Source organism: Osmerus mordax, chromosome 2 (assembly GCF_038355195.1).
Source record: "Osmerus mordax isolate fOsmMor3 chromosome 2, fOsmMor3.pri, whole genome shotgun sequence".
Taxonomy (NCBI): Eukaryota; Metazoa; Chordata; class Actinopteri; order Osmeriformes; family Osmeridae; genus Osmerus; species Osmerus mordax.
Window position 1 is genome coordinate 18,460,995 of NC_090051.1, and position 25,828 is coordinate 18,486,822.

At 50.0% G+C, this 25,828-nt stretch overlaps 1 protein-coding gene across 1 annotated transcript in view; it reads right to left on the bottom strand.

The window, feature by feature from the left end:
* Positions 1-427: 427 nt before the first annotated feature.
* Positions 428-25,828, bottom strand: part of nrp2b (neuropilin 2b) — a 60,587-nt gene continuing 35,186 nt past the window's right edge. Inside the window, exons 8-18 of the mRNA XM_067254582.1 lie at positions 24,975-25,119; positions 23,065-23,240; positions 22,784-22,957; positions 22,023-22,167; positions 13,967-14,041; positions 13,335-13,490; positions 11,559-11,824; positions 11,321-11,417; positions 10,035-10,067; positions 3,801-3,863; positions 428-2,741 (exon numbers count right to left, since the gene is read on the bottom strand). Coding sequence (XP_067110683.1) covers positions 2,437-2,741; positions 3,801-3,863; positions 10,035-10,067; positions 11,321-11,417; positions 11,559-11,824; positions 13,335-13,490; positions 13,967-14,041; positions 22,023-22,167; positions 22,784-22,957; positions 23,065-23,240; positions 24,975-25,119 — 1,635 coding nt within the window. The 3' untranslated portion in view covers positions 428-2,436. The remainder of the gene's footprint in view (positions 2,742-3,800; positions 3,864-10,034; positions 10,068-11,320; positions 11,418-11,558; positions 11,825-13,334; positions 13,491-13,966; positions 14,042-22,022; positions 22,168-22,783; positions 22,958-23,064; positions 23,241-24,974; positions 25,120-25,828) is intronic.

The window sequence follows — 25,828 nt, forward strand, 5'->3', positions numbered from 1 at the left end:
TGCGGGGGGCGGCAGGGTTGCTGGAATGGAAGCTTTGATGTGCTGAGGCCCTGTTCCTTTTGCTCCTACTGCAAGACTGGAACCAGCAGCTAATAGGGCACCCCTGGGGAGAGAGAAAGACTGGCATGGCATGTGTTTACAGGGTGTGTGTGTGTGTGTGCGTGCATGAGTATTTGGTGTGTGAAATGACCTGAGTGAGTGAGCTGTCTAAGCTAGCCCAGACAGAGCGACGCGGTCCGGTTTCGCCTTCAAAACAGAAGCCCAGGAGAGAACTTCAAACACTGTGGTCAGATAACAACCTCCCACACGCGGGCACACACACACACACACGGACACACACACCCAAACGTAAACGCACACACACCACCTGCCCACAGCACATCAAGGCAAGCCGATAACCACACAAAGTCCAAACACATGTTATTCATCCTTTATTTAAATAATAATAATAATAACATTAAAAAAGAACATTTCTGTACAAAGTCTACAAACATCAGTTGAGTTATCTGGCCAGTGCCGGGGTCTCCATGTCGTTGAGTTCCTCCAGCCCCCCCCTTACCCGGCTGAAGAGGTAATACTATCACAGCTTCCAAGGAAAGCTAAATCAGGCGAGAGAGTGTGAGAGAGGAGGAGAGAGAGAAGGAGAGAGAGAGCCCCAAGGCACTTGGAAAACAGTCTATAGAGTCCATTGAAAAGGGAGTTGGATGGGCCACCTCCACCTCTACTTCAAACCCCCCTCTCCTCCCTCCTCTCTCCCTCCCCAGTGTCCTTCAGCACCTCCTAATCAACTCTCAGAACGCCCCCCCTCCGCATCTCCTCCATAACCATGGATTACCCAGCATTCACTAGCAGAGAGAGGGGGGGGGGAGTGGTGGGGAGAGACTCCTTGCTGAGGTTGGGTAATGGAATGGAGAGATATTCAGTTCTTACTCTCTCTCTTTTCTCTCTTTTCTCTCTCTCTCCTTGTCTCTCCTTTTGGGCAGTCCAACAGATTTCAAAACAACATGACCTAGATTGGAAAAAAAGAGAGAAAAAGAAAAAGAAGAAAAAAAAGCCTGTTTGTGATTAACCTCTATTTTCATGGCCAAAACGAACAGAAAAGAATGGCGCAAAGGAAAAGCAGGATGAAGTCAGTGTGAGGCCTGGTCCTCCTAGCCTCCAGTGGAGGCCCGTCCAGGAACACTTTCTCAATGGCTCTCCTCCAGTAGCTCATAGCTTAAGGCTCCATAATGTGTCCAGGAGAGGCTGGGGCAGCCCAGACTCCCATAGTCCTCCTTTCTGTCTTTGCGGTTTGGGTGTTCACTTCAGGAATGTTGCAAAAGGGAGACAGAGAGAGAGAGAGAGAGAGAGAGGACAATGTCTCTCTCTCTCTCTCTTTTATTTTGTCAGTCTTTCTCAGTAGTGAGTTCCTTCTCCCTTGAGAACATGCAGTTCCTGTGGAGCTAGCTCCATGGCTCTCTCCAACCCTCGGCAATCCATAGGTTGCAATAAAACCGTTCCGACAGTGTCACACGGCATAGCGCCGCGCGGATTGAGATCATACGGTCAAAAAAAAGCAAACGATACCAAAAAATACGATGCTAACACTGAATCTAATCTTACGCAAACAGCCGTTAAGTATCCAATATGTTAGATAAAGTTGTATTCTTTCTGTATTTTGCAGCTCTACTCATTTAAAGACACTTCTCACAGTCTGTAATGAAAACATCCATAATGCTAAAAAGACGAGATGAACTGAAGCGTAAGAGTGGACACACGAGAGAAGGTCTAGAGATGACACACACAGTCTACAGGGCGGGCGCTACAAACTGTTTTGGGGTTAAGACATGGGTCTAGAACAGAACAGAATCAGTCCACGATAGTTCCTCTATGCCACTGAGTTCACAAAACGCAAGCGCAGCGCTGGCAAAGCTAGCAATACTCTAAAACACTCCAGGCTCACAACTCATATCTAACCTCCGTAAACCAAACGAAAAAACGTGTCGTCTTTACAAATCTAGAAATTCTTGTTTTGTTTTCCTTTTTTGGCGGGATAGGCATTAAGATTGATATGTTTGGATATCACTGTCACATCCCACGAAAACGGCCTACTGCCTAGACTTGAGGTCCTTGTCTCTGCTCGGTCACAGGTCCGAGTCTGGGTCCAGGTCAGAGGCCGTGTAGTGGGTCATTTAGCAAGTCAGTCTGGTTTATTGACAGGCTTAATTCGAGCAGGGGACTCCTGCAGGCTGAGGAGGGGACGGAGGCAGGGGGCAGGCGGGGTGCAGGGGGGCGCGGGCAGGTGGTGTAGGGGGTGGGGTTAGAGGGCAATGAGAAAACCCCGGAGGGTCAACGGGCCGGTTGGCGTTTGGCGGGTGACCCAGAGGGTTCCGAGGTGGTGGTCGGTCGAATGTGTGTGTGGGTGGTGTGTGTGTGTGAGTGTGTGTTTTCAGCCCCTCAGGCCTCGGAGCAGCACCGCTGCTGATTGATCTTGACCTTGTGCTTGATGCCGTCGTACAGCTCAAAGTTGTAGTTCTCCAGCGTGGTGGAGCTGCGTGACGACAGGCCGCTGTAGGAGCACGTGCAGTAGAGCAGCAGGCCGGCGCACACGGCGCCTAGCAACACGCCCAGCGAGCTCATGACGATGATGGTGACCAGGATGGGGTCCAGCGTGTACAGCCACGAGTTGTCCTTCTCTGACACCCGCGTCACGGGGGGGTCCATGGAGGGGTTGGGCGTGCTCCACTCCGGGAAGGAGAAACCTGTGGGGGGGGGGGGGGGGGGGGAGAGGAGGGAGTATACATCACATGCTGACACGCCAATTAGACACTTCCATTGAAGTTGACTGAGAACTGGTGTCGGTTTGAGTTGCGAATGACAGGGTTTTATCTTTGCATGACTTCTGCTGGCTGGCTGCTTTGGCATTTAGACAAGGGGATTCTAATCAGAGTAATGAATGGAGACACATCAACAAGCCTTTTTGCAATTAACTCCAGAATGTGGAGTGTTTTATAACAGATACACACACACACACACACACTGCATCATCAACAGAGGGAGAGTGATGGAGTCTAGGTGTCAGTGTTGAATCTTTCTGGGGAGGGGGTGCGGGGGTGTGAGGTAGGAACATTGATGCTGACAGACAGATGCTGTGTTTGCCCAAGAGGAGCTTCAGGTGAACATGTGGAAGGAGGGGGGCAGGGGGGGACACATGGCTGTCGTGTCTCCCCTGGAAGTCTGGGAGGAAACAAAGTTCACTCCCTCTCTGTCTTTCTTTCTTAAATGTGCTCTTTTTATCTCCTTCTCTCACGCACGCACACACAGACTCAGTAAGGCTACATGATCCGTCTGGAGCAACACACGGTCATATCTTCCCAGCCAGAGGCATGTATTGGGGACCACCGAGACCTAGATTGCTCCAGGCTGTGGAGAAGATGGGGCTCCTAGCAAAGCTGCACTATTGTCTGTGAGATTGAAACGCCAGGAGGGCCAGCGGGATTGGAGAGGAGTTTAGACAGAACACAGCTGAAAAACGCCTGGGGTGAGAGGTACCAGCACAGCAGCATCTGCTATAGCGGACAAAGAGAGAGAGAGAGAGAGAGAGAGGGGGAGAGAGAGAGAGAGAGAGAGGGGGGGGGGGGGGGGAGAGAGAGAGAGGGAGAGAGAGAGTGAGGAAAAGAGGGAGAGAGAGATTGAAGAAGAGTGGGAGAGAGAGAGTGAGGAAGAGAGGGAGAAAGAGAGTGAGGAAGAGAGGGAGAGAGAGAGAGCCAGAGAGAGAGCGAGAGCGAGAGAGAGGAAGACGTGGAGCAGTCCTTCCTTACCTCCGTTTACACGCTCTTTTCCCTCGTTGAACGGGTCTTTCCCAAAGTCCACAGGTCTCTGATCTGGAAGACAGGCAGAGACAGAGAGGTTTGTAGACATGCTGGATGCCCGCAGGCTGGGTGTACTTCAAACTGAGGGATGAGGGGACCATGGGTAGACAAACATGCTGATCAAACACAGTATGAAGGTAACACATCATGGAGAGACGACCTTTCTGCTCTGCGAATGCTCATTTATGAGACTACACCTATCACCATGGCAAGATGTAGATACCACTGTTCAATTCACAGCCTTTCATTTTGTGACAAGCATCTCTGAGTTTCCTGTTATCAGTGTTCCAGACTGAAATAGGGAAGAAGACAGTGCACACAACTTTTTCATAGAAAAATATCACTTTTTATTATCACATTCCACAATATATTTCCAAGACCATGAAATTGGACAGGCTAAAATACTCTGCGATATCTTTGAGACACAGGCTGAGGTGTAGCATTAAGGTAGCTAACAGTTAAACAACAATCACAGTCAAGGCCCTGTAGTGGACATTCACAAAAGAGAAGGCAAAGTGCACACAGTAACCAACCAATCAGGCTCCCGCGCACCGTCAGCCTTAGCCAATCAGGCTCAGGAGCGGTGCTGGTCGAAGCCAGTCGGCATTAAGAAAGTCTCGCCTGACAGACAAATCTGTCGCGGTGTCAACGCTGAACCCATGTTTATCAAACGTGACATCAGTCCAGAAAATGACATCAAGGAAGTTTCAATCAAACCATGACAGACTAACTTCACGACTTCAAACTTAATCTCTTAACAGAATTCGCTGCGGAAAACAGTAGTTTAAGAGCAGCGAGTAAGGACACATTAAAGGACCAGTAAAGGACGAAGCGCAGTTCTCCCCAAGCCAATTAGACCCACAGTAAGAACACCATTCCTCTGTCTTACAAAACTACCTCAGAGAGACCCGGTCTACACAACCAAAACCTCCCACAGTCTCTTTTCATGTCTACCTCCTCAATTAGGAGCGGAGGAGCGGGCGAGTTTTCAGCCGGCACTGCCACAGACACTTGGCAGCATGTGCCCTTGTGTGTGGTGCTCAGGACCCTCCGAGTCTCCGGCTCGTTAATATTACTTTGAGGAGCGGAGGAGAAAGAAAATGGGCCGAGGGAGAACTGCTTACTGCAGGTTTTTATAAATGTAATCAGATCCATTAACTAATTAGAAATATTAAGAGCTTCAAACTAACCTATGGGAGGAAACCAGAGTTGATTTAACAGCACGACAACATGCCAGCTCCTTTTTTTCATCCAAATACAGCAAAAAAAAAGTTTGAAGAGGAAAGGAAAATGCTTGGGTGGCAGCACATAAATACAGGTCATATATCAGTCCTGTGGATGAATAAAATACAAACATTGATCAAGACTGGATGGGGCAGCTAGTCTGACTCATAGGAGTAGATCAATCATACCAGTACTGTGCTGAGTTGACTGGGCCTCATACAATATTTCTGTGTATATATAAGACAGATTCACAGAACACAGATAATGTTCTCATTTAAGGATAGTGTAAAGAATGCGTAACCCTGGCAAATGGAACCTCTAGATATTGCATTAGGAAATTGGATAGGATAAGTGTATCTGATGGTTGGAGGTCCATCAGTCCATCTACCTGTCTATCTGCACATAGCTCTCATGTTCCATCATGTTGGAGACCTTAGGAGCCTTCTAGAGAGAATCTATCTTTAGAAGACAGAAAGACGGCTCTGTCTTTGATCTCTGTTCTCCAGTGAGGCGTGGAAGGGCCAGATTAGCGGGGCGATACTGCTCACGGCTCCGGGTGAACAGGGATTATCTCCACCTCAAGCCAGGCAGAGGATGGGGGCTGACCCTTCCCTCTCTCACCGCCCCCAGCCTCGTCATGGAGGAGATGGACAAAAGTCCCTTCAACAGACGGCTTGGTTTTCAAAAGCCAAATGGTGGAAGGTAGTTGGGAGCAAATGTGGTAGCAACTGTTTGATAGTTGATAGCTAGCTTCACAGTGATCCTAGCTACTGTTTGATAGTTGGTAGCTAGCTACACAGTAATCCTAGCTACTGTTTGATAGTTGGTAGCTAGCTACACAGTGATCTTTAAGTGCCTGACAGCTGCTTACAGAGCAAACTGAATCCATTCCACAGTGGGCTACACTGGGGTTTGGAGCTTTTAAACAGCAGTTCCTTCCATTTACCACAAACATTCATTTACCATAGACACAGTAACACCCATGGGAAATAAATTCAGCAACTTAAACACTATGTTTTTGAAATTGACACAATGTACATGTATGTTTCAAATACGCGAAGTACAAGTAAGTACCGTAGCAACAATGCAAGGATATCTTTGATAACAAATATAAAACAGTAGAGAGGACCATCTCTTAGAAAATAAAGAATAACACACACTGCTTTAAGTTGATTTTAAAGCAGATCTTAAATCTCTTAAAGAGATCAAGGAGATCACTATAATAAAAAACACAAAAACATCCATGTGTAATTACAAGGAAATGATCACAATACACTGAAACAACAACAACGCCACCACAACGCTACTACACATGTAGAAGAGCATGACCAGTGTTCATAGTGACGTGGTACAGGTGTGTTTGGGAGGCCAGGACCACTCCCAGGGTTAAGGCCTAGACCGAGAGGGGAGGAGGCTCGGACAGAGTTGAGGACCGTCTGGGAGCCTTCCCCAGACGGTTGCATAAGAAGAAAGCCCACAGCTCCATTCACAAGTACACCAGCACAGTTAGTAGTCTTCCAGTCCTTTCGTATAGGCAATAAAACAACAGTTTAGAATAGAATCGGACACAGGCAAGTCATTCAGGCAAACTCAATGAGGAGAGGAGTTGTGTTAGGGAACCAACGACATTGTTGTCAACGTCCGGAGGGGAAGTCTAGTGTGTTCAGTGAGAAGAAATGGTTATGCTAAAGATCCTTCATGCTTTAACAGTGTGAAATCCTCACCTGTGTCTGGTCTGTTAGTATAGAGTCTGCAGGCAGGGCCAGTATATATTCTATCAGAGGACCATCTCTGCTGCTGAACCCAGAGAGGGAACACATTACACACGTCCTCTCTTTAAAAGGCAGAAAATCTCTGTCTGTCATGCTTGACAGAGCCTCCCCCAGTCATTTTCATTCTCAACCTCTGTGTGTGTGTGTGTGTGTCTGAACCTGGGCTTCCCCTCTGATGATGTAAGAGAGTCTTGGCAAATGAGCAGCTTCAAGCCATAAATAAGGTCCCCGTATCTCTTGTTCAATCTACGTCATCCTCCTTCTCTTTCACCTCTCTCTTTCCTGTTCTGTCACCCATCGTCAGTCTCGTTCCCTCCCCCCACCAGTCTCATTCCCTCCCCCCACCCGTCTTGGCTGATGTGTCCTCTTGACAGTGCTGTATCACATTCTCCACGAGCAGAGGATCATGGGATTATGTCCCCGGCGAAGGCGTCAGCCTCCAGTCCTCCCAGAAAGACCCTTGGTGGATGAGGGGAAGGAGAGAGAAAGGGAGAGGGGGCAGGAAGGAGAGAAGGCCTTCTCACAGGTTTCAGAAGGAGCGCCAGAGGGCTCCGAAAGCAGGGAGCTCTCTGAGGATTGTGATTGGTCGAGACGCCAGGGGGTTTTCAAGCCGTCTCACAGTCTTTAGTGTCTCTGAGCAAATAGTCTACAGCTTTTCCTGCTGTCCAGTTGTGTCTGTTGTAATCTCCCCACGAGGGAACGATAAAGCTGGGTTGATTTTGTATCGCACGGACCCCCATTCAACCCTGGGAGCAGGGGTGCTCATCCTTCTCCATCCTGATGGAGAGCATGGGTTCGAGGCCCGGGCCAGCCAGTCCACTGCTGTGGTAGTGGAGGTGGTTGGGGTGGCTCTGGTAGGACACAGTGTGTTGGGTCTTCTTGGCTGCCAGGCGGTAGCGGTAGCAACACAGCACCATGATCAGCGTGGCAGACGCCAGGAGCAAGAGGGCGCCCGCGCCGGCCATTACGTAATACCAGAAGGTAGGGATGGGCTGCACTGACACTGTGTCTACGGTGGGCTCACTGCCGGCAGGTAGGGCCCCCCCTGCTGGTGAAGAGACACACAACAGGTTGGCTGGGCTAGAGAGACATGCAGGCCTTATAGGGTAGAGACTCATATAGGCCGTGTTTGTATTGTTTTTTTTTTTATGTGTGACTTGTTGTTTTGCAAACAGAGCAGACATTTGCCGCACATAGACACGCAGAGGATCATGCGATGCTGGCTCCAGTGAGGGTTTTGATTGGTCAATGCAAAGCTATGTTTCTTTTGCAGCGCTACTTGTGGGTATAGTAGCTCAGTGTACACAGGGAGGCACTTTTTACAGCAAGGTTAGAGAGAGCGAGAGAGAGAGAGGGACAGAGAGAGAGAAAGAGCGAGAGAGAGAGAGACAGAGAGAGAGAAAGAGTGAGAGAGAGAGACAAACAGACAGACAGACAGACAGAGAGAGAGCGAGACAGAGAGAAATAGAAACTGAAAAAGACAGGTAGAGAAAGAAAAAACGAAAGAGATCGAGAAAGAGAGTGAGAGAGATTAATCCGGTCATGATACTCAAAAGCCCACATTAAAGACATTGTTTGAATACTTTGTTCAATTCGGTGTGAATAACCTGCCGTGAGCAAATGAAATTCACACGAGAGAAAATCTCGAGAAAGCAGGCTTCTTTAAAGTTCAGAAGATCCTCTTTAAAGATTTAAACACAGCTTGGATTTCAAAGCTCCTGTAGGAGTGAGCTCGAGAAGTGACCATGTTTCCAGAAACCAAATTTGACCGTCGTTTTGCTTTTTCTCTAAAACTTTGAATCAGACACCAGAGGAGAAGGTCAGTTCTGGGAGTGGTCTCTCCAGATTTGTTGTCCTTGGTCTGCATTTCTTTTGTTGCATGCATGGTCATCTGCCAGTCTCCACTACCACAAGCCAAACACTGTTACGGAAACCATGGCAACCAACCCCAAATCACCCAGGACACGAGGGGTTCAGTCTGTTGGTCAGTGCACCCATCCCTGGACACCACATCCCACCCACCCTCATCCCTCGCAAGAAAAGCCAAAACATTCACAGAAAAAAAACAGAACTCTGGTCAAAGAAGGGCTTGACTTAGCACAAGGTTGGGCCCTCTTTCAGCTAGTCCAATTAAGAAAATAAATCAAACCCCCCTCAGGTACTAAAGTTGACCTATGGTGTTGGACAAGCATATTACATCCGAGGCAAAACTGACCAAAATGCCTTTTCCACCACAAACTGCCCCCCCTTCGTGTCTGCCCATAAGAGGAGTACCAAAGCAGGGCTATAATCTGGCTAAACCCTGTCTGTCTGCTTCGTCTGAGGACTGCTCTGCTCGCTGGAGCAGAAAGGGAACTTGGGGCGCCACCAGCTCTGCATTTCATTCTCCTAGAGTAAGCAGCTCCTAGAGAGGCTCCTTGTATGGTGCTGAACACACAGTCAGAGGACGACGGGATGATGACACAACAGGAACGATGGCTGCTGCTCTATATCCTCTCCAGCTACACATGGTCTACACTTAGAGCTACAAGGGACATACAAGGGCCACACTGTCCCATATGGGACATACAAGGGCCACACTGTCCCATATGGGACATACCAGGGCCTATAGGGGAGATATTAAAGTGACACTATCATAGAGTGGATCTATTAGGAATATTCTGTCATATAGTAGACATACCAGCACCGTGCTTTCATATAGGGGACATATTAGGGCCATATTGTCATATAGTGGACATACCAGGTCAATACTTTTAAATGGGGACATCCCAGTGACTCAACTCAGACATACTGAGATGGGAGGGGACATGACCTGCCGTGACTGATACTGTACATAGTGATCATTAATTGATGCCACTGGCAGTACTGTAGGTCTATATGGCTGTTGTTGTTTATGCCGTTTATGGTTTCCATGGTGACAAGATGAGGGTTCATAACAGGGGTCACAGTCCTGCATGCAGGGGGTCATGCTCAGACGATGCTGGGATGCTGACAGAACAGAGGTTTTCATGATGCCCCCCCAACTCTTTTAGACTCAGATCTTAGCCTTTGGCCCTGGGCACAGCCCCCCACTGTAGCTCCAGTATGGAACCTGGACTGTAGGAGCATCGTATCATCGACACAGCTGAGCTTAGCAACAAGCAGAAAGCAGGGACATTCACACAGAAGGACAATGGTTCCAACTCACCGGTCATGTCAGGAGGGAAGGCAGCGAAGGGTTCTAAGAGAAAGAGAAAACAAATGATTACAAAGGCCATGAAATTATGATTGTACAGTGCAAAACTTTAGTGGACCTATTACTTGTCACAATGGAGATACAGTACAGTAATTCAGCATTACTCAGGTTCATTAAATATTAACTCCAAATGGACCCCAGCGTGGGGTTGTAACTCATCCTGTGGTTGACCGTTATGGACTCCAGATGGAGCAGAAATAGAGAGAGGCTGTTGTTAACAAGGTGAGGAAGAGGAAACAATCTCTTCCTGAGAGCTTCCTCCAGGAGAGAGAGAGCAACCGAGGGAGGGAGCAGTGGAGAGAGAGAGAGTTCAACTAATAGGAGCCAAAATGTGTGGAGGGAATAGGGAGCAGAAAAGAAGTGAGAGAGAGAGAGAGAGAGACGAGGAGATAAGGAGACGGGGCAAAGTGAGAGAGGGGCGAAGTGAAGGAGGGCTAACAAAAAGTAGAAGACTTATTAAGAATGGGTGGAATGCAGACAATGAGGCGGTGCAGAGCCGGGGAGCAGGGGAGCTGCCTTGGCAGGCCTGCCACCATGGCTAGGCTGCTTTCATTGATAAGAACCTTCTCAGTAGGCAGAGGGAGGGGTGCGGAGGGAAGGAGAGAGAAAGATGGAGATGGAAGGTGGGGGCTGGGGGGGGGGTTAAGGAGGGCAGGATACTTATGAAAGTCATGAGGTTTAAATAGGAAGAAAGTCTCTGCCCAGAATCCTTTCTTTTGAGGCCCCAATGACTTCGGAGTAGCACTCGCAATTGCAAGAACACAATGTCTTATGTATGTCTACAGTAATGCATGCATGTGTGGGACTTTTGTATGTGTGATTATTTTTGTGCGTGCGTGCGTTTGTGTGTGTATGTGTGTGAGGGGGAGAGAATGTGAATACACAGCTCACTTCTTCAGTGATTGGGTGGCTCTTTCTGTTTAGTAATTCTCAGTAAAGTCTCGGAAAGGCTGTGTTTACCAACAAGGGAGGAAAGGAGAGCAATCTAATGAAACATAGATTAGAATCCCTGCCCAGAGGCTGAGTGTGGCCTAGTTCCTTCCACTTCCTGTGGTTTTTGTGAAAGAGAACATTTTCCTTCTCTGTGGTGTAATAAAAAGAGGAGAGAACGAGATACAGAGAAATAGAGAGAGAAAAAGAGAGAGGGGCCGAGAGATAGATGTAGAGAAAGACGGTAAGTTTAGTCAAACTATACCACTTCAGGCAGAAGGGGAGTAGTCACACACACACACACTTACGTGTGCACTGTTCCAGCTCAGTGGTGGAGCTCATGTGGATGTTGTCTACGGAGATGTGTCCCCTGCCTCCATGCTCAAAGAAGCCCTCGATGACAACCTGGAACACAGGACAGAAGGTCGATGAGATGCCATCCTTCTCCGGAGACCCAAACTGCCCCTCAAGCCTCCCTCATGACCAGCACACACACACGGCCCAACACAGTGACATGGTGCGATCTGGAGGGAAGACGGCCCCTACCTGATACTCTTTTGGGGACTGAGGCAGGATGGTGCGGCCCTCTTTCCAGAGGGAGCCCTGGTCTCCCCGGAGGGCCCAGAGCAGGGTCTCCTCCTGGTCACTGTCCTGCAGCAGCACCCTCAGGCTGCCCTGGGCCTCCCCCTGCAGCTGGTAGGAGAACAGCAGGCACAGATGCCCTTGTTCAGGCCCCACCTCTGGGCTCACCAGCCGGGCTCGCTGCCTCTCCAGACGGCCGCTCGCGTCCATGCGCAGGAAGTTGCCAACGTCTGGAACAGCAGGAAGTCAGGGATAGATGCAGAGGTTAGGGTTTGTATCCAGACAGGGAGAAACATGGAGAGTTGGAAGCAGCAGTGAGTGGTGTCTCCTGTGGGCGTCTTGTTTGTCAGCTCCAGGACTTTCCTGGGCTAGCCTGTTACCACACTATCACCACTGAGGGCTGTGGCTCACCGCATTAAAGCTGACACTTTTATCATGCATTTTAATGACGGCATAAATAGCAGGCGTACACACATGCATACTGTTCACACACACACACACTGATTTTCTCTTAATACCTCAGGTAATGCTAAATGCTGACGCCCATTGCTAATGCTTGCCCAGTTTGCCGCTTGTTCAGCATAGCCATCATTATTGAGTAAGGATTCCTGTGTGTGTTTTGCTAAACGCTAAATTAATTATTTATCCTCTCCCTCACTTCTTCTCACAGCTAAAGGGTGAGTGAGAAAGGACTGGGCTTTCAAAACAAAACCATAAACATTAGCTACTGCAGCCTGGCTGGCTGGGGAGAACTCCCCCAGCCCTCAACCGTGGAGCAAATGGACTTTTTATCGACAACATTATGTCTGACACTTCGGAGGGAGAAGAAAGACAATTAGGAGAGATGGAGGAGGAAGGGAGAGAGAGAGATAGAGAGGGAGGGGGGTGGGGGGGTGGGGGAGAAGGGCTTCAGTGTGATCTAACAGGACAGCTTGGCAACAGTGATTAGCACCTGGTCCTTCTCCTCCTCCTCCTCCATCTCACAGCACCCTGCCTCATCACCTCAGTCTCTCACACGAGCGCTGACTCGGCACTCCGCTCTCCCTGCTCTACCTTGAGTTAGGAGAAAACTTTTCGGAATCTAGATCAAAATGAATTAATTATGAATCAAGGATGAGATAACTATTATTGTATAGTGCCTAAACAGCTCTTGTCTTTAATTAATACAGTGCAATGTTTTTTTTTTCCTTCTTTCTCTTTTTGATCCTTGGGAATGTAAAAAGGAAAATTAATTACGTACTATGCAAAGGAGATTCTGAGTGTGTGGAAGTCTAGTTAGCATAAAGAGAAATGCCTGTGAGGTGTGTGTGTGTGTGTGAGTCTGAATGTGTGCGCGTGGGTACAGTATATGTGTGTGTGAGTGTACATGCGTGGGTACAGCATATATGTGTGTGAGTGTATGTGCGTGGGTCCAGTATATGTGAGTGTGTGTGTGTGTGTGTAAGAGTGTTGGGGCAGCAAACAAGCAGTCCCTGCTGGGAGTGTTGTGTATAGAGCCAGGGAGAGATCTATGGAGCAGAAGCAGAGCTCATATCAACACAATCTAACTGTGTGACTATCTGACGGCCCCTAGAACTGGACCAGGACCAGGACCAGGATCAGGACCAGGACTCGTCCAGAGAAACAGGGTGACCGGAGGTTGTTTGTACTGTCTGTCAGTAGTGGTCAGGGTGTGCATTGTCATTTTAAGCTCACAATGTATTTGCTGTATGTGTGTGTGTGTGAGCGTCAGATGCCTACCGTCAGATGCCAGAGCCAGGTCCAGGCTGGTGCCAGTTCCAGGAGAGCTGTTGGCCGTGTGAACAGACCAGCTGAGGTCAGACCTGGGGTCAGTGGTCCAGCCACACAGACTCTGCTCAAAGTCACACAGACCACCCTGGAAGGACGGGCTGGTCACTGCGGAGGGAGGGAGGGAGGGAGAATTATAAGAGAGAAAAAGACATACGTTACACTCGTTACACTAAGTGTGCCCATAACTTGAGTCTAAAGTATCCAAAGGAAGTTTTAGGGAGGAAGTGCAACAGCAGAACCTCGTCTCTGATCTCTGGCCTCTGGCCTGAAGCTGCGAAACTCATATTCCCAGTAAAACAGCTTCTCCCCAATGAGCCCTCAGAGGCCTGACTCTAACTGACTCCAACTCCCAGCAGCCTGTTGGTGCTGAGTTACATTATGACATCATCTATGTGCTCCTAAACACCTTGACCCGCTCAGGGGGTTCAGTCCTCCAGTCCCCCACCCCCTCCAGGGTTTAGCTGTCCCTCCAGGCACAGGTCTGGCATCAGCTTACACTCCCCACATCCTGACCTCAACCTGGGAGAGAAGCACCAATCTGACCCAAGATCTGCACCTACTGTGTGTGTGTGTGTGTTTACCTGGTCTGAGGGCAGCAGTGGTGTCCTCTATTCTGGGCAAGGTGGGCGTGGCCGTGTCAGGTACAGTCGTGGATTCTAGAGAAAGGACAAACACACACAACGTTAGAACACACACGCATTATGAGGTAACAGTAAACAAACACACGTGCACACACGTGCACACGCACGCATGTGGCCGGTCAGTAGCTGGAAGGCCTTGGTAGCAGGGCTTGCGCAACTCGACTTATCTTCCCCCTGACCTGCATGACTGCTGAGCTGAGTTCCATGACGGAGCCTCAGAGAGCTGGCGTCAGAGCCAGTTTGCACCCACACACACACACGCACCCACACACACACACACACACACACAGTGATGGATGCGCTACTTTCAGTGACCTTGGCAGACGGAGCTATCACACGGCATGGGACCACCGCGGCACACATCAAACACACAGAGGGAGAGAGAGACAGAGAGCGAGAGAGAGAGAGAGAGAGAGAGAGAGAGGAATAGATAGTGTGTGAGAGGAGGAAAGAGAGGGTTCCTGTGCTTTACGACTATAGTAGTCCATATAAGTACCCCTGGCCTCTACTGTTGTCACTGCTTTTGCCTTCTACCATGCCACAAGTCACACAACACCACATTGCACAGAAAAACCACAGAGGAAGACGTCTCATCATACACACGCACACACTTACACACACACACACATAACCACAGCTGGAAAACTGCTTAGAGTGCATGGCCTTGTGCAAACTGTTTAAAGAATGTTAACCAAGGTTAAAAAACTGCCTAATTGGGACCAGAAGGCCGGTGATGTGTGTGTGTTGGGGTTGGGGAGAGATGCCCCATAGATGATGTCAGGGAACAGATGATTGTGAGGCTTGCGTGGCACGAGGATCACCCACAATACCTCCCCACATCTCTCTAGCTCTTCTCTCTCCTCCACTCCCTCTCTGCTCCCCACATCTCTCTAGCTCTCCTCTCTCCTCCACTCCCTCTCTGCTCCCCACATCTCTCTTCTTCTCTCCTCTCTCCTCCACTCCCTCTCTGCTCCCCACATCTCTCTTCTCCTCTCCTCTCTCCTCCACTCCCTCTCTGCTCCCCACATCTCTCTTCTCCTCTCCTCTCTCCTCCACTCCCTCTCTGCTCCCCACATCTCTCTTCTCCTCTCCTCTCTCCTCCACTCCCTCTCTGCTCCCCACATCTCTCTTCTCCTCTCCGCCACTCCCTCCCTCTCCCTCTCCCTCTCTCCCCCTCCCCCTCCCCCTCTCTCCCTCTCCTTCTCTATCCCAGGGTAACTCTAGCTTGTGTTGTTTCTGTTTCTCTAACCGCCAGCCTCATCACTCAGACCTCCTCCAGCCTCGAAACCTCCAAACCTGAAACCCGTGTTGTTCCACAGCCCTGCTGCTGCTGCAGAACTCTACTTGTTTCCATGAGTCACAGGGTCTGTGGTCTGTGTGTTTGCGGGTGTGTGTGTGCGTGTGTGTACTGAGGAGAGATGTGTTTACAGAGGCAGGGTGAGAGGACAGGAGAGGCATATGGGATTGTTATGTAACCTCCCAGATACAGGCTATGATACCACTGTTATGATTAAGACCCTTGGCATTCCAAAACAGAGAGCTCTCTCTCATACATACACAAGCACACGGAGACACTGTAGGGTTGCGATGAGAGTGTGAGGCGTGGGCTAAATGAGTTGTGATTGTCAGCCTTTGACTTCATTAGTGCCATTACTCTTACACAGCATAATAGGCCAATGTTAATCACACACACACACACTCGTGCACGTGCAAGCACGCACAATCACACCTCCACACCAGGTCTGCTTCATTAGAATGAGAGAAGAGCACCTAAATCCTGTGATGAAAGAGGAGGCCCCAGCTGGTCTGTATCCTGACATTCAAATCTACTAATCTGGTGCCCTTTACTTGAGCAATTAACCCCCCAGCCAGCCAACCAGTTAGTCCTGGGAAGACAGGGGTAGCTAGGCAGGTAGAAATGCATCACACACACCCTTCCCTCCTGCAGACACCTAAACCTCCAGCACTGCTCCACAGGGTGTGTCTCTCGAGACACACCCATCTCTCTCTCTCTCTCTCTCTCTCTCTCTCTCTCTCTCTCTCTCTCTCTCTCTCTCTCTCTCTCTCTCTCTCTCTCTCTCTCTCTCTCTCTCTCTCTCTCTCTCTCTCTCTCCTCTCTCTCTCTCTCTCTCTCTCTCTCACTCACTCACTCACTCTTCCCCTCCACAGAATCTTTCTGTCTGTCTCTTTTCATTTCTTTGGACATTTCTTTTCTACTTCTTGCACCATCTCCCCCTTTATTTCTCTCTCTCTCCCTCTTGTCCCCATCCCCCTTACTGTCCTAATTAGCTGGGATAGACATCTGACTCCCCCCCCCCTCCCCAAATTGTACATGTCCCATCCACTAGTTAAAGGTCAGGCTCTGTCACCGCGGTTACGTGACCTTTAGGCGACACAGGGTCCTGTCAGGCGTGACAGGGCCGGGACAGGAGAGGGGATCGTCACCTTCACAGAGCTGTCACTCTCTACACACACGCACACACACACACATGCAAATATGCACACATAAAAAGAGTGGGGATGGACAGTGACACTGCAACACTCAGGTACTGTAATCAGGTTTGGGTTAGAGTCAGTGTACAGTCTGCTATGAAGGGTTAGTGTTTAGGGCATAGTGTGCTATGTAGGTAAGACTGTTTGTTGGTTAACACTAAGTCTGTTTGGTACTGTACATACCACATGATTGAGTGAACTGACAGGTTACATAGTGTGTGTTAACTAAGCCCTCGCGGGCTGGAGAAATGGCTGTATAATGTCTATGGGTTTGGCCCCCACTTAACACTACAGCTATCCTTCAGTCCTCTCCCTCTCCCATGCACACAACACACACACACACGCACGCACACACCTACACACACACTGGTCACCAGCAACGGCTGCCTCTAAAACCACTGACACAGCACAATGTGCGGAAACAGGAAAACTGTTCAATTATGGAGAAAGCTTTGGTATAAATCTTCCTCTGACAGCCAAGCTAACTATTGGCAGCAGCAGCTGGGGGGAGAGAAGGATGCTGGGAAAATGAGTTCTTTACAGCAGAAAGCTCTCCGGTCAGAGTGTTAGGGCTAAGTGTCCAGGAGAGAGGAAAGCCTCTCCATAATGGTGTTCACTGAGTCTGTACCAATAACCCAGACACACAGCACTCTACTGCTGCTCTGCTACCAGTGGGGGGGGGGGGGGGGGGGGGGGAGAGATCACTTTCATTTCGTCAGACTTAAATCGCTTCCAGGATTTCAGAACAATGAGGTTTTCTGAACAATCTGCAGTAAGCCAATTATAGCTTTAGATTTTGATTAATTTCAGGCAAGGGATGTAAGAGCTCTTAATGTGTATTTGAATAATTCTCTTTGACAAAATGAGCTACTTTAATAGCACTGCTGGCTAACACACAAACACACACACACACACACACAGAATGAAGAAGAGTGAGGCAGTAATCCTCCCAGTCTGTTTGTTAGACCATTGATAACAGCTCTACCCTCCAGCTCCAAAGAGAGGCAGAGGATCTGTTTAATACTAATAACAATCACACACACACACCAAGTGGCACAAATTCATTAAAAGAGCTCTACTGCTATAGTAGCTGTTTCAGCGCGAGGTGGTTTCAAGTTTGATGTGATGCACAGATGATTCCTCCAAAGAACCTATAGATGTGATAAACCCCCAGGCTGCCTGTCAGGAAGGCCCAGTGACAACATAAGCCTTCAGAGAGAACTACAGCTGTCCATCAGCTTGTAAAGGGATTCCACCCTCCACCTCCTCAGTAATGGACACATGGAGAGCTTAACAGAGTTTAACAGCCTCCAACACATTCAGAGAAGGAGGGATGGAGAGAGATAGATAGAAAGAAAGAGAGAGAGAGAGAAAGAGGAAGCGTGACTGATGTAGAACAGGGAGGAAAAGTGAAGGGCTCAAGCCAAATATTTAGACAGGGAGGATGCAGTGGTGGAGCCCTGGGCTGGAGGAGAGCAGCGGTGTTGTGAGTGAACCTGCGCCCAACACTAAGCACTTCCATGTGTGACACTTCAAACAACCAGATGAGAGTACAGGGAGGAGATGAGCAAGGGCACTCTCTGTACACAGCACACAGATAGAGAGAGATAGAGAGCGATAGAGAGAGATAGAGAGAGATAGAGAGAGCAGGGGGGTTGGGAGAGAGCTATATTTTCAGTAGCATAGCTGAAAACCCTGGCCAGACTTGGGCTGTAACATCCATCCCCACCTTCTCCTCCTTACAGCTGGAAATGTGCCACTTCCTGTCTCTAATGGCTTCCTCAGCGCGCTGTTCCCGGGTGTGGGGGTGGGGGTGGAGCAGGGGTGAGGGTGGGGGTGGAGCAGGGGTGGGAGTTGGGGGGGGTGGCAGGAGCTTTTGGCAGGGACTGGAGTGATTGCGCTCGACCCTCTCTCTCCCTCGTTCTCTCTCCCACTCTCGGCTCCAAGGCAGTCAGCCATTTTCCATTCCCTATCAGGGGTGGAGTGCTGGGGGAGGGATGGAGGGGATTGGGGGGTTCGTATCTTGGGGCCTATCCCACCAATCCCCTGTCAGGATCTGGAGGCAGGCCACCTCCCTCACATGTGAAAGTGATCAGTATGATGATAGCAGCGGGGCCTGCCTTGGCAACCTGCCACGGAGAGCTCCGGAACATCAGAACACCTGAACATTCTAGAACTGGAGCCCTGGGACTCCTCCCCTAGGAGCAGGGTCAGGCTGCTGAGGCCTGCTTGGGCCATTCTCTTCAGTCTAAGCAGGGAGTTAAGCACTCGCTGGCTGGCTGATTCGGACTGGCTAGCTGACTGACTGACTTACACATTGACTGACTGACTGACTGGCTAGCTGACTGACTTACATACTGACTAACTGACTGGTTGGCTAGCTCACTGGCTATCTGACTGACTGACTTACATATTGACTGACAGACTGACTGGCTAGCTGGCATTCTCCAGCTTTGGGCACTGGTACAAGCTAAATGAGTGATAGCTCAGCTAGTCTATATGGAGATGAGAAACAGAATGCTATCCCAGACTCCTCTAGCAGCACTAAACAATGAGCTGGAGCCAGAACATGCCAGCTAGGTGCTGTGTGTGAGGGAACACAGACAACAACAGATGGCTCAGCTAGGTCGGGAAAGGAGTTTGCACTTCTCATGCTTGGGTTGACGGTTCAAGTCTCTCATGGGCCTGCCACACTGACTAAGTTATGGCATAGCATTGGCCCACAGCTACAGCACTGTCTGAAGATAGTTTGATCTCACAGTGACTCTCTCCTCATAAGGCCCTGTGGCATCTCCTCCCTGTAGAGGTCACTGTCCTACCCTGTGTCAACACCCACACACCCACACACACACGTGAGCACACAGCCAGGCACACGGCACATACACACACACACACCAGCAAGTCCTCAAAATCAACAATGAATAATGGAGACGCTGCAGTGATTGGAGTACCCGAGGTCGGACCGGGTGCCTTTCACGCTCCGCCTTGCACGGCTGAGGAGCGCGAGATGTCTCATTTTATTTATTCATCAATTCATTATTCTCTCTCTCTGTCTCTCTCTGTCTCTCCTCTCTCTCTCTCTCTCCTCTCTCCTCTCTCTCTCTCCTGTCTCTCTCTGTCTCTCCTCTCTCTCTCTCTCTCCTCTCTCTCTCTCTCTGTCTACTCTCTCCTCTGTCTCGTCTCCTCTCTCTCTCTCTGTCTCTCTCTCCTCTCTCTCTCTCTCTCTCTCTCTCTCTCTCTCTCTCCTTCTCTCTCTCTCTCTCCTCTCTGTCTCTCTCTCTCCTCTCCCTCCCTCTGTTCATGTGGGGAGCAGAGACAGGCAGCACTGAGGACCCAGAGCCTCTTCCGAGACACGGAGGAGCCAACCTGAGGAGAGAGATCCTCTCTCGCTCGTGTTTTGCATTACCAGGAGAGGAGTGTGTGTGTGTTGCGAGAGTGTGTGTGTGTGTTAGAGGTAAACAGGCCTGTTCAGGTGGACTGAAGCTGATGCACTCCTCTTAATATTTAATCTCCCTTACGATTCCCCAGCCAACATAACGGAAAATAACAACAAGAAAGCCAAATAAAGTCCTGCTACTCTGGACAAAGTGGCCAGAGACACAAAGCGTCATGGCCTCTCGTTCAACATCGGTCATCCGCACAACCTTACTGACAGGGTTAGGAGGAATGGCTTCAATCTTGACTAGATTCAAAACAACCTCTTCGGCTTAAGGGTTTAATAGACCCGAGTAGAATAAAGTTGAGTTGTGCTTTAACACACCACATGTTATGCAAGCTTCATCAATCAGGCGTGTAGCAAAGGGCAGATGGTCTGTGCGTGTAAGTGGGAGAGTACATTGTTATGGTTAATGCACAGATTAAGCCCAGACCCTCTTCCGGCTGTGGGTTAAGGGGCTGTGTGTGTGTGTGTGAGACTTGCTCCTGGTTAAGAGGCAGAAGATTGAGCCCCCTGCCTCTGGAACATCTGGTGCCCAGACCTCCAGACCCCAGCCTGGTCCAGACCAACGCAGTGCTGCCGTATCACACACTGGAACAGCAGGTCTCCCTGTGGAGATCCTCAAATCCCTCTCCTCACTTTCCTCCATCCATTCTTCTCTCGCTTTCCGTGAATGTCTTCCCACAGCCTCTCCCAGCCTTTATCACTTTCCTGCTGCGTCCATCACTTTGACTATAATCTATCCCTCCAAAGCCCTCAATTACTCTCTCTCTTTCCCCTTTCTCTCCCTCCCTGAGTTAGACTTCCTCTCTCCTCCTCTCCTCTTCTCCTTCTCCCCCCTGTTCTCTGTACCTCTAGTACAACACAGGGCTGTGAGGCCAGATGGCTAGTCCAGTACCGCAGTACCAGAGCAGCCAGACAGGACCTGCCCCAGTATGGCTCCTTGACCCATCTGAAAGCCCAGCACCACAGTTTTTTGGGCCGACACAAGTCTTAACCCAGGTGGATCAATTCACCTCACAGTTTAACGCAGGCTAACCCCTTTCCCCTTGTCCACATCATAGTCTGCCTGTGGCCCAGATCTGTCACATCTGGGCTAGACCCCCCATCAGGGTATCAGCTGCCCTACAGGCAGGTAGCTTTATATAGCTAGAACTTGGACCACAACCTCCTCCAGAGACACACACAAGGAGCGCACACCCGCATGCACACACACACACACACACTCATACACAGAGTGATGCTGACAGCCCGTCACTGACGACCACCAGCCTCTTCCTGCCAAGGAGGCAGGACTGGGTCCAGGGGGACCAGGTTTGTGTCATATCCTGTCCCTATCTTCACCTGCCTCGTGCCACTTTCACTTCCTGGAGGCCCAGTGCTGATGTCACATGCAGTCAACATAAAGAGGATATGAGAAGATAGAAGTGGAGAGGAGAGGACAGAGAAGAGAAAAGGAGAGGAGGCGAGGAAAGGAGAGAGGAGAGTATCTTCCTGAGCTCTGGTTTTGGAACTTATGGAACCTTACATTATGTAACCTAAGAGATAAAGGAACAAAACTGTGTGCATGCATGCATGTGCTGTGTCCCAATCCTGGTCTCGACCCAGACGGATTAATCTATAGTCTGCTGATCCCAGACATGTAAACCCTACAGTGAAGCTGCTTCTGATCCCGCACACACATGTCTTGTTTCAGTCACGATAATGACATGCTCAGACTGGACAGTATGCGGTTTGGAATGTGTGATGCCGTGTTTACTGTGTGTGTATGTGTTCGTGTGTAAGGGTGATTATCTCTTCATGTACCGAATTCCTCTGTAAGAATAAACAGAACTTCATAGAGAAATGCTCCGACAAAGTACTGTTGAAAGCAGCCATTAGCAAGAACACACTGTTTTATAGTGTGTTAGTTTACACAGTGTGAGAAAGCTTGTGCTTATGTGTGCGCTCGTGTGTGTGTGTGTACACGCGGGCCTGTTTTTACGTGCGTGTCTGCGTGTGTGTTCTGTGTCAGTGCGCTCGGGCACGTGCACGCGTGTTCATGTGCACGTGAGGAGGAGTTCCTACCTGGCAGGTCGCACCCCAGCACCTCCATCCTCATGCCGATCCCAGCGGGGGACCACCTCTCTGGGTAGACCCGCACGAACTGGGCCACCAGCTCCTCGAACCGCCGCACCTCGGGCGTGTCATAGTGAATGTTTCCCTCGAAAATCTGAACATGAGGGAGAGAGAGAGGGAGAGAGAGGGGGAGAGACAGAGAGACATAGAGGGAGAGGAGACGGTGAGAAGATTGAGCTCTCCAGGCAGCAGGGAGAGGCAGGGAGAGGGGGGCCCAGAGTGACTGGCTGCTGCAGCAGGCTGATGCCTGGAGTGGTCGCCGGGCGGAGGCATTTTTAATTAACGCCAGTGTAAAAGATGAAATTGAAATGTTATCACGTCTGAGACTCTAATGGAATTCCATTCTTTCAGTGCTACGGAGGAGGGAGAGAGGGTGAGAGAGAGAAACGGAATGAGAAAGAGAGAGAGGGTGAGAGAGGCAGAGAGACAGAAAGAGAGAGGGAGAGAGAAAGAGGGAGGGAGGCTTGTCTTTGGATCTGAGACTGACTCACTGAGAACAACTGCTGCTATTAATACCCTGCAGCTGAAACCATCCTCTATGACTGACAGACACACAGGGCTGTGTGTGTGAGTGTGTGTGTGTTTATCTGTAACTGTACAACCAGAGTACGAGTATATCCACAGCATGCACACAGCAAAACTGTATAAAAACATGTGGGCATGCGTGCATGCCTCAGAGTACAGTACGGGTGAGTGAGTCCATCCTCTACCTTGGCATGGCCAGTCTTGATGTCCTGGATGAAGGTCCAGTCCTTGCCTGTCAGGCTGTGCGCCAGTTTGTACTTCCTGACGAAGGCCCTGTTCTCAGCGCTGGTACTGCCCTCCACGCTGCGCGCCCCCTGGGTGATGATGCCACTCACCGTCCTGGGTACAGCCAGGTCCACCTGTCAACACATCACGCCGTCACCCTTCCTGCCACACTGTCACATCTTGCTCAGTGTAGCATGTGGTCCCACTAAGGGAGCTGGGGGGGGGGGGGGGGGGGCCCTACCTGCAGCCACTCCTCCCCAGCCAGGGGCTGCGTGGGGCTGGGGAACCAGCCTGACCTGCTGGCCACCAGCCGTGCCGCGCCCATGGAGCCATGGATGTCCCTCATGGAGGAGGCAGAGATCTGGGAGTCGGGCAGAAGTCCTGACATCATGCCCTGGAGCTCCGAACAAGGGGCATCTGAAGGGGGGGGGGGGGGTCATTGGAGATGTTTGGGGGAGGCAGAAGGGAGAGTGAGAAGCGGGGGGGTAAAGGAGTAAAGAAGGAGATGGGGGGGGGGCACAAAGACGAGGTGGGGGGGCGGGAGAGGGAGGGGGAGTGGCAGAGAGAAGGAGACGCGAGTGAGGGAGATTGACGTTGACGTTTCAAGGCTAGCCAGATGAATGTTTCATGGTGTTATGTCACTCGCGGAGGCATGAGGAGTAAATAATGAATCAACAAAACAAGTGACTGTTTGGTGGCGCCGCCACACTGACTACAAAGGAACCTGGTCAGATGCGACAAAGAATCATGTCAACATAGTTTATGGTGTTCTCTGTACATTACTGTAGGTGACAGCATGCGAGGGAAAAGTAGGGGGAGTTATTTTGGACCAGGCAATGGTTATTACAATGGCAATGGTTTTTACACAGATATGTAGTATTAGGAGATGGATATGGAGGTTTCTGGAGAAGAGCCCTCGACAAATGGACAAAGGATACTGAAAACACGCACACAAACTCTGAAGTGCAGTTAAATTATACACACACACACACTCACTCAGAAGTACGTTTCAAAGACAAACACACACACACACACACACACACACACACTGAAGTACGGCCCACACACACTCTCACTGCGTTGGCCCTGCTAGTCAAGGACGAGAGCCAGAAGAAGCAGCATGGAGTCATCCTTCACTCACACACGGTGTGGACATGAAAAGGTGCTAAAAATAAGGGGATGCTGGTGGTGGAAGCCTACGCTGGAAAGAAAAGGTATGGAGGAGGGGGAAGCAAAAGGACAGGGAACTAGAAACAAGGGAAGAAGAGATGCATTATGGGATGGAGAGATGGAGGGTTCTAAACTGAGATAGGAGCAGAAGAGGGCAGCTCAAAATGCCTGTTGGATCCCTAACACAGGAGCAGAAAAGACATTTCAAGTTGGATTTAAGTTAGTGACGTGCCAGAGAGTGGTTGCCTTATATCTCGGGCCATCTTGAACCCTTGCCAGATTCTCCTTGTGATTGTTTGTGTTTGAGTGAAAAAGAGAGAAAGAGACGGAGAGGCCGAGAAAAACAAACGTAAATAGACACACACACAAACAGACACAATCCTGGTGCCCACACACACACGCACGCCCGCACACACACACAAACACACACACCAAGGGGCACTCCATGCCTCCCAGTGGGCATAATACAGGGTATTATGTTATGAGTGATGTGCAGTGCTGTTGGTCCCATGGCCCACTGAGTGCTGGCTAGCCCTGGGCTAATATAGACACCAGGATCATGTTTATGTGTCATTTGTGTCAGCGCTGAAATAGCTCCCCTAGCTAAAAGCACATCAGGGCCCTGAGAGTGGCCCTGGGAGGCAGTGAATAGGCTCCTAATACAATAATGATGGAGGAGATGGCGGCAGTGATAACATCAGAAGCCCCCTGCTCTCATCAGCTGCAGGGGGGTCAAACACAATGATGGGCTGCCTCGTCACCACGGGGACGGAAATAGAACAATCTCATTAGGTGTGTGAATAGCTCTGGGGATGGTATGGAGGGAGGAGATGGAGGAGAGGGAAAGCAGGTGATGGATGGATGGATGGATGGTGGAGAGAGACAGGGGCAGTGGTCTGTCTCTGTCTCTGTCATAGAGGTCACGCATTGCGGAGCCTTCAGCCCACAGGGTTAGCCTGCTGAGCCGAAGCTAACTCTCACCGGTGATCTGGCAGCCGTAGAGCTCGAAGCGCAGGGCGATGCCGTTCTCCCAGGTCTGGGGCCGGATGCGTACGAAGCGGGCGAGGACGGGCTGGGGGATCCGGTTCAGAACCACCTCCGTCGGGTCGGTGTTGGCGTGGAACATCTGGAGAGAGAGGATGGGTCAGTCACACACACAGAACCACGTCTACACACGTCATAGAATGGACATGAACAACCTTGTGTGTTTGAATGTATGTGTGTGTGTGGGCATGTAAGAGTGTGTGTAGGTGAGTATGTGTGTATGTGTGTGTGTATAGGGAACAGAAAGTGTTCCTTACAAACTACCTTGTTTCAGTGGCTTCCGTCATGTGACCTGTACCCTTCACTCAGGAAGTTCACACAATACAACCAGTGTGTGTGTGTGTGTTTGGCTTTGTGAGGAGAAGAGATGACAAGCTCTGATTGTAAATCTTCATCTTGTCTGTCCTGAACTCCCTTTGTCCAGCTTCAGGTCTCAGCGCATGCTTGTGTGTGTGTGTGTGTGTGTGTGTGTAGCTGTGTGTGTGTATCTGTGTGTGTGTGTGTGTGTGGAGAGTAAGAGGAGCAGGGGAAGGAGGCACAGGGACAGCTCTGGTCCAGTGCACACAGAGAAAGAGCAGGCTCTAAGGAGATGACCCACCCTGGGATCCTATAACACTACAAGCAGCTGGTCAAGTCTGGACTGGGTCAATATTGCCCTACGTATGTGTGTGTGCGTATGCTTGTGTGTGTGTGTGTGTGTGTATGTGTATATGTTTGGCTGACTGTCTTTACATGGCAAAACTCCAATAAGGAAATGAGAACGTTTATTTAGGCCAACGTGGTTTTGTTCT